Genomic DNA, 16,298 nt, shown 5'->3' on the forward strand with positions numbered 1-16,298 from the left:
GCATTGAGTGGTAAAAAAAATAAACCATGTGCAGCATAATACATTGTATTATAGAGACTAAACATAATATACAATGTATGTTAATGTACATAATATAGATTGACTAAGAATTTTCCTTTTTTATTTTTTCAATAATATATGTTTTTTATTGCAGGATCTGTATAATGTGTGGATATTTCTCATGTCTCTGAGTGAAATTTTTGGTTCATCATTTTTTATTTTTAAAACTCGGTGGAGCAAAGTCAACATCATAACTTGAGGATGACCTGTTTGTTAAGATTTTTTCCTGATGATAAAGTATTAAAATGCTTGTAAACATCATATTTATATTAAAAAGCACAATAAGCTACTGACCTCCTCACGCAATTTTAATTTTTGTATTTAGTTTGTGTCGTTTTGCACAAAATATGACCAGCCTGCATAAATACCAGGAAGAAAAGCTTCGACTGCAGAGACGAGTATTTTTGTACAATCTATCAGAGCTAATATCTCATCGGCTCTTTTATTTGTAAATATGTCTGAAGTCAACGCGACTAAAGTGGTGGAGATTCTGCTGTTGGGTTTTCAAAATCCACACATTTTAAGCTCTGTTCTCTTTGTTCTGTTCCTTGTGATCTACATCTTGACGTTAGTCTGGAACCTGCTGATTGTTATATTGGTGGCAAACTTTCAGGCTCTTCAGTCTCCCATGTATTTCTTCCTCACTCAGTTATCGGTGTGCGATATCCTTATACCCACAATTATAGTTCCCAACATGCTCCATGTTGTAATTCATGGAGGAAGCAGAATATCTGTTGCTGGCTGCATCTCTCAGTTTTACTTTTTTGTTGTTTCAGAAGCTGCAGAGTTTTTCCTTCTCACAGTGATGTCCTATGACCGGTATTTGGCCATTTGCCATCCCCTACGTTACACCTCCGTCATGGGGCTTCGGCTCTATCTCCAACTCATTCTACTTTCCTGGGTTTTAGCATGGATAATAACATTAATTCTTGCACCTCAAGTTTCTGCTTTACAGTTCTGTGGGCATGTCATTGACCATTATTTCTGTGATCTTCTTCCCCTCCTGGAGCTCTCATGTACAAAGCATACACTTGCTGAACTCACAAATTTTGTCTTAGACATACCCTTTGTAGCTGTCCCTTTCTGCTTTATAATTTTCACATATGTTTCCATTTTTATCACCATCCTTGGAATCTCCACCAGCACCGGGAGGCAGAAAGCCTTCTCCGCCTGCAGCTCCCACCTGACTGTAGTGTGCACCTACTACGGGACTGTAATTATGGTCTACATGGCTCCTTCCCAAGGTGGATCATTTAATGTAAATAAGTTATTGTCTCTTCCATATACAGTGCTATGCCCATTTTTTAATCCAATTATATACAGTCTTAGGAATGAGGAAATAAAAATACATTTCAAGAAACTATTTTGAGTCACAGAAGAAGGATTTAGGAAAGAGACCGGAAAATGATTGTTCTGTCAAACTATTTTTCCATTTCTAAAGACTTCAAACTTGCTTTAGTACCAAGGGTTTCCCTTATTCAAGATAGACCATAGAATACTCATGTTCCCCTCACTGTATTAACCTCTACCACTTTTGTTTTTGGAATTGCATGCCCTCATCTGAAACTCGCAAAATTTCACACACAAAACATTACTCCACCAATACATTTAAATAAACAAATATAAAAATGGTAAATTATATAGAAAGAGTGTCAATGGTTCTTCCCAGGCAGCAGAAACGTCTTTTTTCATCCTGATATCTTGTGACGCTTCCACTAGACAGTCACATACATGTCCTTCCTTGACGTGACTTGTAAATGATTAATGTCTGATTGAGCTGTGCTTCCTCTCCAACTCTTGCCTTCCAAGCAGTTTGCTTCCCAGACTGGCCTTTCTGGTAACACTTCTATGTTCCTTTAAAAAAAGATGGAGGACCCGGGGACCCCCTTTTAACCAAGAGGGAGATTAGCCAACCTCCTTCTTCACTCCTCCATACTCATATCCCCTCAGAAGGTTGAGAATGTTAAAATATATAAAATTGCCCTAATAAAGGCCATACAAGATACCACCTGCAGGAAGCCCTTAGATGAGATCCTTGCCCCCACGCCATACCCACTAGGCTAAGCAGGTTAAAAAATGTAAGACATCGATTGATGGATGGAAGGTTACTTCTCTAACCTCCCAAGGCTGGGAATGAGGAGTGATGGTTTTCTTAATAATTGGGGGCAAGAGGGCAAGGAAACCCCTAAAAGGTTTAATTTTACTTCCCATTTAACTGGGAACAGGATATGGGGTTGATGGGGTTACATGTTGCCACTACACCCCAGGTTTACTTATTTACCCTCTAGACCCTCAGCACATGTGGTGGGGAAGATGAGGTGCACGTTTATAAGAGTTGAAGAAAGCAAGCAACTCAATAATTCATAAACCAGTGATTTGCCTGTGTTCCAACTTACAAAATCCACCTTCCAACCCCATGTGTATGTACAAAATTGAAATATAAGGGGCCCACGCAACTCAATGGAGGATCAAATATAGTTTACTCACACTGGGGCATCTGGTTTACAACACTTTAGCCAGCAGCCATTTTAATGTTGTCATTGATTTTTTTTTGTCTTTTTTCAGGTTTTTTTTGCACTGTTATTTTTTGGATGGCTTTGTAGACCATTGCTGGCTGGCCTCTTAAAAGGCAATATTTTATTTTTGGTCTATCAGATCTACTATTTGAGTTCCTTCAAGGAAGACAAATGAACATCATGTATCACCCAGCTCTTGAGAAATCTTCCACCACCTATAAAATCATCTGAAAAATGACAGATTAAACCAACAAGAGGTTGATGCCCTTGGGGAAGATGGAGATCCCATATCAGGGTCCCCACCAGCTGTTGGAGTACCTGACAATGCAATGTTCTAGTACATGAGGCAGATTGCCTTTAGAGACAGATTGCAGTTAGAACTTTGATTCTCTAAGGAACTTAAATGTTAAGATTTTAAATCCGATCTCAAACCACCTCTCCTTTGCCTGCTCTGATAAGTATGCACAGTAGGTACACAATTGTCACTCAGTTAATCATTGGCCAGCTGTAACAGCCTTCACTTCCATTAAAATTCTCTCTAACCTAGAAAAGGAGAGAACCTCTTCCCTTATAGCCAGCTTTAGGCATCCAGCTGCTAATTATTTTTCCTTTCTCTCCTTTTCTGTTTGGTTATCATAATCACTAGAACTGTATTTTTTTAAAAAAACTACATTATGCCCCCCATCCCCTGAGCAGGGCCGCAATCTGTTTGGGGGCACTTAAAAGCCTTAAGTGGTAAAGATACCATAGACAATCTGTTTTTGTTACTGATAAGCTGTTTGGGAACACAAATTACACAGATAATAGAATTGGGGACTGTCAGGCTCCTGCATTACCTACCCTCCAGACCCTGACAGCATCCAGACCAAAGGTGGGGATGAGCGGTGACGGACAGAACTCAGGTAAGGTCCTATTGGGAGAGGAGTGTCTCTAGGGTCTGGGGAGGCAGACTATTTATCTCCTATCCCTGACCTCGGCCTCCTATATCTGGACTTGTTGCTTAGCTCCTTGCCTTTCATTGCTACCTGCTTCTGCTCTGGGGAGTAAACCTTTGCTGTTTTACCATTCCCTGGTGTTTGCATCTACTTCTGATTACCAGTGTATCAGGTGTCTCGCTGTGCTGTGCTCTGACCCCCACCTCCTTACAGGGACATAGATAGTATAAACAAGCAGTTTGGGGGCACAGATGGCAAATGCAAGCTGTTTGTGGTCAAATATGGCACAGATAAGATGTTTGGGGACATATATGGTATAGACAAGCTGTTTGGGGCACAGATGCACAGACAAGCTGTTTGTGGACAAAGATGGCACAAACAAGCTGTTTGGGGGGACTAAAAAGCTGTTTAGGAAGTAAGATGGCCCAAGATGTTTGAGAATGTTGACAAGCTGGGGCACAGGCAAGCTGTTTTTGGGGCACATATGGCACATATAATCTTTTTGGGGCACAGACAAGCTGTTTGTGGAAAGGATGGTATAGACAAGCTGTTAGGGCAAATATGACACAAACAAGCTGTTTGAAGCAAAGATGGCAAAGGCACAGTGTTTGGGGACAAAGATGACCAGAGGACCTATTTGGTGCGAAAGAGGACACAGACAAGCTACTTGGGGGCATATACAAGCTGTTTGGAGGCAAACATGACACACACAAGCTTTTAGGGGCAAAGATGGCACATGCAAGCTGTTTGCGTACAAAGATGGCAAAGATGCCACATTAGCATTAATTCCTCTATTACCAGATATAAGCAGTTTCAGAGAACTAACCCCTCTATTACCAGACACACACAGTGGGATTCTAACATGGTGTTATCTGAAGCTTGCACTGTAAGCGCTGCATAAATTGTTGGCACTATATAAATAAAAGATAATAATAATAATAACTCTGTGTGAAGGAGGGACATAGCCAATCAGGAGATTTGAAAAGTTTCTCTTGATTGTCTGAGTCCTTTTTCATTCATTCCGGGACTGAGGTTGCCCACCAAGGCCTCCCTCTTCAACCCTCTCTAATTGGAGGTCCAGTAGTATGGCCACCAAACTTTTTTTTTTTCAAAGACAGTCTGGCCCCTACAACTGTAATAATGGTGGCCCTGCCCCTGAGAAGGAATGTGGGGTACATATGGCATTATACTTCTATAGGTGTATTTTTTTACCCTCCACCAAGCTCATGGTGAGAAATAGGTAGGATATTCATCTTTCCCCTTGGTTGATAAGAGGTCCCAGGGACCTTGTTTTTTTTTAGAAAATTCAACTCTTGTGAAGTTTTCTCCTTTAGTGAATAGACTATGAATTACCCTCAAATTGCATGCACAAACGTATGCACAGTCAATGCCCCACACGTGAATCTGAGACCTTGCTTACACAGGGCTGCAGGCTGCTGGCTGGGGATCCTGACACACTATCTCTGAGCCTTGTCTATTCCTTTTTTGCAGCTTCTACTGACTGCAACAACTGAATCCTCTTTCCTCTGGTCATTGTTTTCTCATATTTTTAAGTTTTTTTTTATTTTATTTAATATTTTAAGTAGAATCGAGCTCACATTGAATTATATTTTACAAAATATCCTTTGTTTTGATACAATACCCCGAAGATTTATTTGGAAAACAAAATTTTAATTCTCCCTGGAATTTTCTGTGTGATACTCCCTCCTTAGTGTTTTTGTACAGATATGATGTCATGCTTCTTAGCAAAGTATAAAGGCCTCTGAAGCAATTATTGTCTGTTTATTGCTCTGAAATCCTGCTACAGAAACAGTGCGGGGTCTCAGAAAATAATATTCCCAACTAATATCTTTATTTATGAAGTCGCTTATTTCTTCCTCTTATACGGCGATATATCAGGAAACACCAGACTGGTAAGATTACCGTTTTCTATCTTTTAAATGTGATGGTAGAACGTTAATAGACTGACAAATAACTCTATTTTTAATTCACATTTGTAATATTCTTCTCAAATTTACTGTGTATCGTTGGGTTTTCAAAAAGCCCTTTAAATTCCTTCCATCCCATTTTCATCTCATTTTATACAATTTAAACTACAGATAGATAGATAGATAGATAGATAGATAGATAGATAGATAGATCGATAGATTGATAGATCGATAGATAGATCGATAGATCGATTATCTGTTCCTTAGCAGGTCTAAAACTTAGGTAAAAACAACACATGATACATTACACCATGTCATGATTTATTCAACAAAAATAAAGCCAAAATGGAGAAGCCATGTGTGAAAAACGTGCATCTTATGATTCAATGGCTTGTAGAACCACTTTTAGAAGCAATAACCTGAAGTAATTGTTTTCTGTATGACTATAACATTGTGGAGTAATTTTGGCCCATTCTTCTTTCCAACTTTGCTTCAGTTCAACTTTGCTTGAGGTTTGTGGAGATTTGTTTATGCACAGCTCTCTTAAGGTCCAGCAACAGTATTTCAATCGGGGGAGGTCTGGACTTTGACTTGGCCATTGCAACACCTAGATTATTTTCTTTTCAGCCATTCTTTTGTAGATTTACTTGTGTGCTTGGGATCATTGTCATGTTGCATGACCCAATCAAATAAAAAAGGATTCCCCTCAAACTTTATGACCGAACCAGGCGTTGATATGTGTTCTCCTCTTTTGCTGTGTAGGGTGGAAGGTTAATAATGTGCCCTATAGGAGGCATATTCACCGTTAATACCCCTCCTCATCCACTCTGATATGAACTGGCATTGAGTGGTAAAAAAAATAAACCATGTGCAGCATAATACATTGTATTATAGAGACTAAACATAATATACAATGTATGTTAATGTACATAATATAGATTGACTAAGAATTTTCCTTTTTTATTTTTTCAATAATAAATGTTTTTTATTGCAGGATCTGTATAATGTGTGGATATTTCTCATGTCTCTGAGTGAAATTTTTGGTTCATCATTTTTTATTTTTAAAACTCGGTGGAGCGAAGTCAACATCATAACTTGAGGATGACCTGTTTGTTAAGATTTTTTCCTGATGATAAAGTATTAAAATGCTTGTAAACATCATATTTATATTAAAAAAACACAATAAGCTACTGACCTCCTCACGCAATTTTAATTTTTGTATTTAGTTTGTGTCGTTTTGCACAAAATGTGGCCAGGCTGCATAAATACCAGGAAGAAAAGCTTCGACTGCAGAGACGAGTATTTTTGTACAATCTATCAGAGCTAATATCTCATCGGCTCTTTTATTTGTAAATATGTCTGAAGTCAACGCGACTAAAGTGGTGGAGATTCTGCTGTTGGGTTTTCAGAATCCACACATTTTAAGCTCTGTTCTGTTTGTTCTGTTCCTTGTGATCTACATCTTGACGTTAGTCTGGAACCTGCTGATTGTTATATTGGTGGCAAACTTTCAGGCTCTTCAGTCTCCCATGTATTTCTTCCTCACTCAGTTATCCGTGTGCGATATCCTTATAACCACAGTTATAGTTCCCAAAATGCTCCATGTTGTAATTCATGGAGGAAGCAGAATATCTGTTGCTGGCTGCATCACTCAGTTTTACTTTTTTGTTGTTTCAGAAACTGCAGAGTTTTTCCTTCTCATAGTGATGTCCTATGACCGGTATTTGGCCATTTGCCATCCTCTACGTTACACCTCCATCATGGGGCTTCGGCTCTATCTCCAACTCATTCTACTTTCCTGGGTTTCAGCATGGATAATAACATTTATTATTGCACCTCAAGTTTCTGCTTTACAGTTCTGTGGTCATGTCATTGACCATTATTTCTGTGATCTTCTTCCCCTCCTGGAGCTCTCATGTACAAAGCATACACTTGTTGAACTCATTGATTTTGTCTTAAACATACCCTTTATAGCTGTCCCTTTCTGCTTTATAATTTTCACATATGTTTCCATTTTTATCACCATCCTTGGAATCTCCACCAGCACCGGCAGGCAGAAAGCCTTCTCCGCCTGCAGCTCTCACCTGACTGTAGTGTGCACCTACTATGGGACTGTAATTATGGTCTACATGGCTCCTTCCCAAGGTGGATCATTTAATGTAAATAAGTTATTGTCTCTTCCATATACAGTACTATGCCCATTTTTTAATCCAATTATATACAGTCTTAGGAATGAGGAAATAAAAATACATTTCAAGAAACTATTTTGGGTCGCCGAAGAAGGATTTAGGAAAGAGACCCGAAAATGATTGTTCTGTCAAACTATTTTTCCATTTCTAAAGACTTCAAACTTGCTTTAGTACCATGGGTTTCCCTTATTCAAGATAGACCATAGAATACTCGTGTTCCCCTCACTGTATTAACCACGTTTGTTTAAGATAGTTTTCTGACCCTATGGAGAAGGCCTTCTTGGCAATTGTCCTAACGAGACTCTAAAATATATTTCTGTTTGATAAATACATAAAACACAAGAGTGAGGTACATTTGAAAGAAGGAGAAATGTTGAGAAGTGGTAGAAATGAATAGTGCAAGAGAATCATGAATCAGATTCCTAAATAAGGATGGATGTTGCCATCAAATTCTTTGTTTCGTCGTCCATATTTCGATTCTCACAAACAACTATTTTCTCACTCTCTCTGTACCTTCTTAGACAACCCGTGCTCCCTTGTCTCAGCTTTTCTGTCACTTCAATGGAGGGAAGAGGTTGACCTTGTGGGGCTGAGTTCTGTTGCTGAAGTACTCTGAAGAACGTTGAAGAGGAGAGAAGAATGGAGATAAAAAAAGAGGAGACATGGAAGTGGTGGTCCGCCCCTAGAGTGACCCCAAGAGAGCGAATGAGCGTTAGGAAAAAACCAACAAATCTAAAATGAAACCCAGAGGTCATCATTTTCATTTGTTTCATTGGTGGTTCCAAATTAGGTAACATTTCAGCCCAGATTGTGCCTATTTTAAGGTAGGGGCCTGGAGCTGCAGCTTCATCAGCCCCTAAACTAATCCAGCACTGAAATATGAGAGTGCATTCATCAGACAGTACAAACCCAGACAAAAAAGTCAAGAATTCTCTAAACCAGCCAAAATATATTATTTATGGCTCCATCACATATCCTAAAAATTTTAGCTCACTTGCAGGGGACTTTTCCCAGGCTTAGGAGTCATTTTTTTGGTCAGCTTATCTGGTTGCGTGTCCCTCCCTCCCCTTAGTGTTGTGGTGTTCGTCACAGTCTGTGGGGTGGCGGCAGCTTGCCAGGTATCCAGGGGGTTAATGTGGTGGTAAGTGAATGGTTGGTAACATCTGGTGGGAGGTTCTTGGCTGTCAGTGCTGGGAACCTCAGGTCAGGGTGGGGGCATCCGGGTCCCTTCCTTAAGTGGTATTTGGTTCTGGTACCTGGATTACTTGGCAAGCTTGGTGTTTATTGTGTTTATTGTATATATTTACATGTTGGTGTTTGAGTCATTGTCCTTGTTAACGCACCGATGTTTAGTGTTTCAGGTTTTGGCGTGACAATGACTCTAATAAATAAAATTGGCTGTGGCCTTTTCTCATCCATATTTATGGTGTGTGGTGTCATTATTGGGGTTAATGGAGGGGCAAGCCTAGCCCGGAAGTTGAGGCTACAACAGTCATTATATTTTTCAAAATGTCATTTGTTCTATACACTGCCCCGGAGATTTCTTTTTAATAAAATAGTTCAGACACACAGGGATGTGCAATCTAACTATTACTGTACTGGGGCTTTACTCCCTGGAATTTTCTGTGTGATGGGAGAGGACGTCACTGGGTGCTCCGTCATACTGCCCTGAGTTCAAGTTAGGGAAAAATAATGGCGCTTTTGGTGACGTCCTCTCACATGATTGGATGATCAGGAAGAGGATGTCACTGCAAGAGCCTCCATTTTGGCGGAAGTTCCCGCCGGGTTCTGTCCGCAGAGTTGTGGGCAAGGATAGAAGATTGAAGATAGAAGAGAGGGAGAAGATAAAAGACAGAAGAAGATACAGAAGCGGTCATCAGAAGGGGAAGTGGTTGGCGAAGTAAGGAAACATTTAGAGAGCATGAGAGTGTGAGTGAAAGTGTGAGAGAATTTGAGTGAATGTGGGCCCATGTTTTTCAGATGAAAATTTTGATCTTTTTGCTTTGTTTTCATCTGATTTGTGGGGAGCTCTGGCCTTGTTTTCGTACAAATCCAAATACATAAGTCTAGTGTATGGTGGTATGATGTGTGTGTATCAGCTTCTGGCATTAGATTCTCCTTCTTGAAAAGGAGGAGAGGCGGGAGAGTTGGTGTGGTGTTAGCGTGTGTATGTCAGTGTATGATGTTGGAGTGTTTGTTGGAGGAAAGACACCAATCTTTAGGGGGGGCAATATTTCCCTGCCCCCTACCAGCTACACAGAACGCTGCATAGAGAAGGACCCTTGGGTAGTCCTGCAGGGTGCCCGTGATGCAAGTGGCTTTGACATGTGGAGAGAAGCAAGTAAGTAAGTTGAAAAGCGGGGTAAACATATATATATAGGGCCTAGGGAATATTTCCTTTGTTTTTTTTAGCTTCATTTTTACATGCAACCATTCCTGCTGGGACAGAGTGACATATAAGGGGGTATAAGGCATATCTGGGGGGCAGATGTGCATAACAGGGGGGGGGCAGGTTCGCAAATAAAAGGAAAGAAAAACCAAAAATGCATTTTTCTCAATCATATTTTTTATTAAATATGAAAAAATAGTTTACATGTGAATTAATATTTACTGGTAAAACTTTTTTCTTATAGGGTCGTCTTATATTCAGGCTTTTTCTTTTTTTTTCCTAACTCAATATTTAAATTGGGGGGAGGGGTCGTCTTATAACCGAGCAAATATGGTAAGAAAATGTAAATAAGCGATAATTACACAAAAGAGTTACATGATTAAGAGTATGGCAGCTACAGTTTAATGTCGAGAAAAGCAACATTTGGGATGTAAAATCTAGAAATTCCCTTATCTGAGGCACGGCTCCTCAGCTGTCCACCCTCACCCCATCGCTGTTGCTGGTCAGAAAGCTGGGTCCGCCTATAGAGGAATGTTTATAATGTTTAACTTCCCCATCCCCCGAGCAGAGGATGGGTGAGAGATGCGCTATATAGGGCAATAAACCTCCAAGTTTCTTTTATTACCCTCCACCCTGCTATTGAAAAGCCGGAGAGGGCAATCCGCAGGTTATTTTTTTGTATTTTATACATGAAGCAAGGGTTAATGTTTTGTGAATTTCCCAATGAACTTGCATGCCCTCTCCCGTAATTTAAAAAAAAAATAAAGTTGCTTGTGAATGGAATTTAGTTCAGTTGGTTAGTTGAGCAGGGGCTGAGGTGAGCAGGGTTTACTTAACCCTTCCTGGTTGATTTCATTATCCCTGCCCCACCATGGATGGATTATTATTTTTTATTTTCCTCATTTTGGGGTGGGGGGGCGGGTGTATGAGTGATATTGCAGTGGGCAATGGTTTTAATTCTTTTGCGTCTTAGGTGAGGATAAGTGGGTTTTTATTTAAGTCACATGTCCTGACTGAAGAACCCTCAATCTTCGGGCCAGGCCCCTCACCCAATCTACCATTAACTCAATAAACGGCAGAGACATGAAACTTGGGTTGAAAGGCCCCAGCCATTTTTATTTATTAACACAGTAATAAAAAAAGGTTTCATACAACAAAAGGCTGTAGTTAACCATTGCAATGCCAGACACATCTATACTGAAACAAATATATCCGGGTTCTGTGGACCTCAAGTTGCTTCTGCTAAAGTTATTTCCGCTGAAATCACTTCTTCTTTACAAAAAATGCACCATTAACATATATCCACGTAACTGTATTTTACATAATAATTTATTAACTATTCACCTACTAATATTGTTTTAGACTCAACTAAATTAACAGCAGACAGTTAGGGTTCCACTGAAAGTAACTTCGCCACCTACTGTTGGGGGACTAATATTGCATCTAAACTGCTCTAAATATAAGGGTAGACAACAGCCAACACTAAGATAATTCTCAAACACACCGAAAAAGTGGTAATTTTCATCATATTTTTTACATGACCTTTATTGTACACCTCTGTCCTCTAAGCAAAAATCTAGTAGATATGGTCAAATGACTGAAAAATATATGTTTTTCTTTTTTCAATACCTAAAAATCTCTAAAAATAGCGATTTTTTTTCTTTAACTAATTGCCTTACTAAGTACAGATAAGCCAGAACTGATCAGATTTTGTTTTTTTTTTCCTAACAGTCTTGCTTAGTTCTAATTTGAAAATTATTTATATAATTAATATTCACTCAGGCTGCTTTCTTGGGATTCTGTGTGTAATACCCATCCCCAGTGGTCTTATACAGGGACGGTGTCATGTGTTCCGCACAGTATAAAGATCTCTGAAGACGTTATCGACTTCAATGTGCTTCTGATTTCCAATTTTGCCGTGATTTTATCCAAACCTTTATGGGGTCTCCTATTTAATCCATCTGGTGCTACAACAGTCCGGTGAGTTTAATAGATTTCAACCTTTTAAGTCTGATGGTAAAATTCTAATTTTCAGCATCCTAGACCAATGAAAAGAAATCTCCATTTATTAATAACACCTCTATTAATAACGCTCTACAATTCTTCTTGATCCTTCTAGGTTTCCCGAATATACAATTTTAAATTCTATCAAAAATAAGAAGTTGTTTTGATACATCGATCGATATAGGAATAATTTATTGTATTGATATTTTGTGCTCAAGGAATGTCATTTTTTTTTACCATACTTGAACATTTTAAATTTGAATTCATAATGCGTTATTTATATAATTTAGGACCAGCATGTCGAAAAGGAACCAAGCTATGAGACACCTTCTTTTGGCTCCTAAAATTGGAACCGCTGGCAATAACGCATTGTAAAAATATTTGTCATTTTATAGTTATTTTACTGATCTGCATGTCATTTTGTAATTCTTGCACACGGATGTGTTAAAAAATCGATTCAGCCATCTTAATTCAGATATTTTTATAAAAGTGGACACACGTGAGAGCTTCCATTTCTCGTCTTGGAGCCCAACAATTATGTAAATTGGGAAAAGAAAAATGTAGATAATGTGTAAAGGAATTGGCATTTTGCTCTTTAAAATATGTGTTTTGTTGATGAAAATCGAACACAAAGTATTAAAAATTAAAATAGGAATGATTGTAAAGAAAGGCGTGTCCACATCACACGAAAACATAATAAAATAAGGAAAATATTCTTTCTCATTGCTTCATCAAATGGTTTTAAGATATGATCAATGATGGCATCAACTAAAACTCATCATCCATGACCTTACTGGTGCCACCAAACAAGACGGCACTCATCCGAGGTCAGCTGAAGGCAGTTGGGTCTCTTCTTCACCATCGGCCGTTTCAATGTGCTTGGGCAGTCGAGGTGAGTTTGCGCTAATGACCTGTAGAGCTTCTGGAATGACGTATATATATGACGTCTGGATATAAAACAAAGGTACACGTTGCAATACAAACGTGATGATATGAGATAACCGGGAAGGATTTGTGTTGGCTAATGCATTTTGGCTCTCCGCTTTGCAGGTCATACATGAAGACTTATGACTTCTGATCTCAAGATCCTTAGACAAGTTGTGAAAAACTAAAAGCGCCAGCGTAACCTGAGGAAAACCCAGTTGTGGATTATTGAAGATATATATTTTTTTTGATGAAGTGGCAGCATCTACACGCAACAGCCTCCTGGTAGAAGCGGTCGAGGCTAATACGGTGAAGGCATGTAACTACTAAGGCTTAAAAAAATGGACAGACTAGATGGGCCGAATGGTCCTTACCTGCCGGTAAATTCTATGTTTTTATGTTTTAATCTCTACTTGTAACAACTCCTTAGTGTTGGTCACAGAGGGTAGAGATTACCGAGTAGAAAACTTGTCCTTAAAAAAAAGCTCTTCCGTGTCCTCTGGTTTTAAGACTTAGCTAACTAAACGCATCAGTAGAAACATCGTTCCTGATAGCGCTGAATGTCCAAACGGAAAGAATTCTCTAATCGAGTAAAATATGAACCTTTCGAGGAGATAATAAAAACGGCCGATACACCATGGGTTTTTCTTCTCATTCTAGAAGGTCCAATAAAAAGTCGGTCGAACGCTAACTTTATTAGATACATTTGTTTTGTTTTTCAGATCAAATATTTGATTTCGTTTTTTTTTCTTGTTTGTAAAGTGTGTTTAAAATGAATCAGACAATGGAGGTGATGGAGATTGTACTGTTGGGCTTTCAAAATGTTTTTACTTTAAACTCTGTTCTGTTTGTTCTGTTTCTGGTGATCTACATCTTGACGTTGGTTGGGAACCTGCTGATTATTATATTGGTGGCAAATATTCAGACTCTTAGGTCTCCCATGTACATTTTCCTCACTCAGTTATCATCGTGTGATATCCTTCTATCTGCAACGATGGTCCCCAACATGCTCCATGTTATAATTAATGGAGGAGGCACAATATCTCTCACTGGATGCATCTCTCAGTTTTATGTCTTCGGTGCTTCACTAAGCACAGAGAGTTTCCTTCTCACAGTGATGTCCTACGACCGGTATTTGGCCATTTGCCGCCCGCTGCATTACACGTCCATCATGAGTTTTAGGCTCTGTTTCCAACTCATTTTCTCCTCCTGGCTTTTAGCATCTATAATAACATTGATAATTACCCCCCTTGTTTCTTCCTTACAGTTCTGCGGTCGTGTCATTGACCATTATTTCTGTGATCTCGCTCCCCTTCTTGAGCTGTCGTGTACAAAGCATACCGCTGCTGAACTTGTAGATTTTGTATTAGCCGTACCCCTCGCAACCATCCCTTTGTTCTTTATTATTTTCACATATGTTTCTATTTTTGTCGCCATCCTTGGAATTTCCTCCAGCGCCGGGAGACAGAAAGCCTTCTCCACCTGCAGCTCTCACCTGACCGTAGTGTGTGCCTACTATGGGGCATTAATAACAGTTTACATCGCCCCCTCCAAAGGGCAATCATATAATATCAATAAGGTAGCATCTCTTTTATATACTTTGTTCAACCCATTTTTTAATCCAATTATATACAGCCTTAGGAACGAGGTTATCAAAATACATTTGAAAAAACTTATTCTTGATTGCCTAAGAATAATTTAGAATAAAGCCTACAAAATGAATGTTTATGTAACCCAACTCCATATGTCTGTCTGTCTATTAAATATATTAAACGTGTGCAAATGGGGAATAAAGTTTTGGATTCATTATTTGGTTTGTTTTTGGACAACAAATTTCGCTTGCTGCCCATTCGTTTTGGCAAAAATCTATGTTTTTTAAAAAAATTGGAAACAAAATATCTTGTCCAACGTCCACATTCACTCTCACTCCCTCACACTCACTTATTCTCTCACACTCTCATTTATTATCTTACGCTCTCTGAATGCCTCCATTCTTCTTTAGTGTCCTCTTCATCTTCCTGTACTTCGCTCTTCTGTCTTCCATCTTCTTTCATCATCTGCATCTCCGCTGACATGACCTCCTGGGAAACGTCCGCAAAAATGGTGGAGCTTCCAATCAAGGGAGAGAAAGTCACCAGAAGCTCTGCCTTTTTTATGGAAGCTCGTCAGAAGGTCATGTTCTACGGAGTGTGAGAGAGTGTAAATAAGTGTTCCTGCTCCATGGTCTCCCCGCTCCAACAGTTAAAGGTTCGTACGAGCGACTCTATTGGTCGTTCGTATGGACCTTTAACTCTTGGAGTGGGGAGACCAGTGGTCTCCTCTGGCCAAGTTATGGGACCAGGATTTTAGAAGTCTGTACGAGCGACTCCCTGCCGGCAACCAATAGAGTCACTCGTACAGACCTTTAACTCTTGAAGCAGGGAAACCAATGGTCTCCCCAGGCCAAGTCCCCCATCAGGCGCTAAAGGGCCGTGCGAGTGACTCAATTGGTCACCTGCAGAGGCCTCCTCTGGCATCAACCAATTGGCTCGCACAGCCCTTTAACTCCTGGTGGTAGAACTTGGCCTGGGGAGATGATGGTCTCCCCGCTCTAAGAGTTAAAGTTCCATACGAGCGACTCTATTGGTCGTTTGTATGGACCTTTAACTCTTGGAGCGGGGAGATCAGTGGTCAGGAGTTGCAGCGGTCGCTTGCAGGGGGCTCGTCTGCCATCAACCAATAAAATACTTGCACTTCATTGGTTGATGGCAGAGGAGGCCCCTGCCAGCAGCCAATAGAGTTGCTCGTACAGACCTTTAAAATCCTGGAGCCAAAGCTGCTGTGTAGTGCGTACCATGTTAACCCATATTAACCCCTTCAACAAAAAACGAACACGAAGAATGTACACGAATATTCAGACGAACACAAAGACGAACACATAAAGATCACGAAGAGTTGGCCGGCACCCAAGTCTTATATATATATATAAATTCCAAAAGAGGTTGGCGGCACTCATGGGACTTGTTTTTAAATAATTTCACGGAACTCCATATTCAAAGTCAACGTTTCAGTCTCTTTATTTACAGACTTTCATCAGGACATCATATATATATATATATATATATATATACACATTTGGTGTGGATTTAAGTATAATGCCTTATGCAGCATGACGTGTGATGTTGGAATTGTTGGCGATATCTGAATATATGAAGAGATAAAATCTTGAAGAGTATATTTGACTCCTTTGGTTACTGGGGAGTTCGTTAATTGTCCTTAACTTTTCTATCATTGCAGTAGAAGACATAGGTTGGTTCCATGGATTGTATAATCCAGCGTTATTTGAATGAAACCGTGTAAATGAAAAAGAAATG

The 16,298-nt window shown here is 39.6% G+C and overlaps 1 protein-coding gene across 1 annotated transcript; it reads left to right on the plus strand.

The window, feature by feature from the left end:
• The first annotated feature begins 13,729 nt into the window (after positions 1-13,729).
• LOC128491757 (olfactory receptor 11A1-like) lies at positions 13,730-14,647 on the plus strand. The gene has a single exon (XM_053464070.1). The coding sequence runs from the start codon at positions 13,730-13,732 to the stop codon at positions 14,645-14,647; it is 918 nt and encodes a 305-aa protein (XP_053320045.1).
• The last annotated feature ends 1,651 nt before the right edge of the window (positions 14,648-16,298 follow it).

This window comes from Spea bombifrons, chromosome 4 (assembly GCF_027358695.1).
Source record: "Spea bombifrons isolate aSpeBom1 chromosome 4, aSpeBom1.2.pri, whole genome shotgun sequence".
Classification (NCBI taxonomy): domain Eukaryota; kingdom Metazoa; phylum Chordata; class Amphibia; order Anura; family Pelobatidae; genus Spea; species Spea bombifrons.

Bases quoted from the DNA above. Each gene is read 5' to 3' on its own strand.
- LOC128491757 (XM_053464070.1), top strand. From the start codon at position 13,730: ATGGAGGTGATGGAGATTGTACTGTTGGGCTTTCAAAATGTTTTTACT.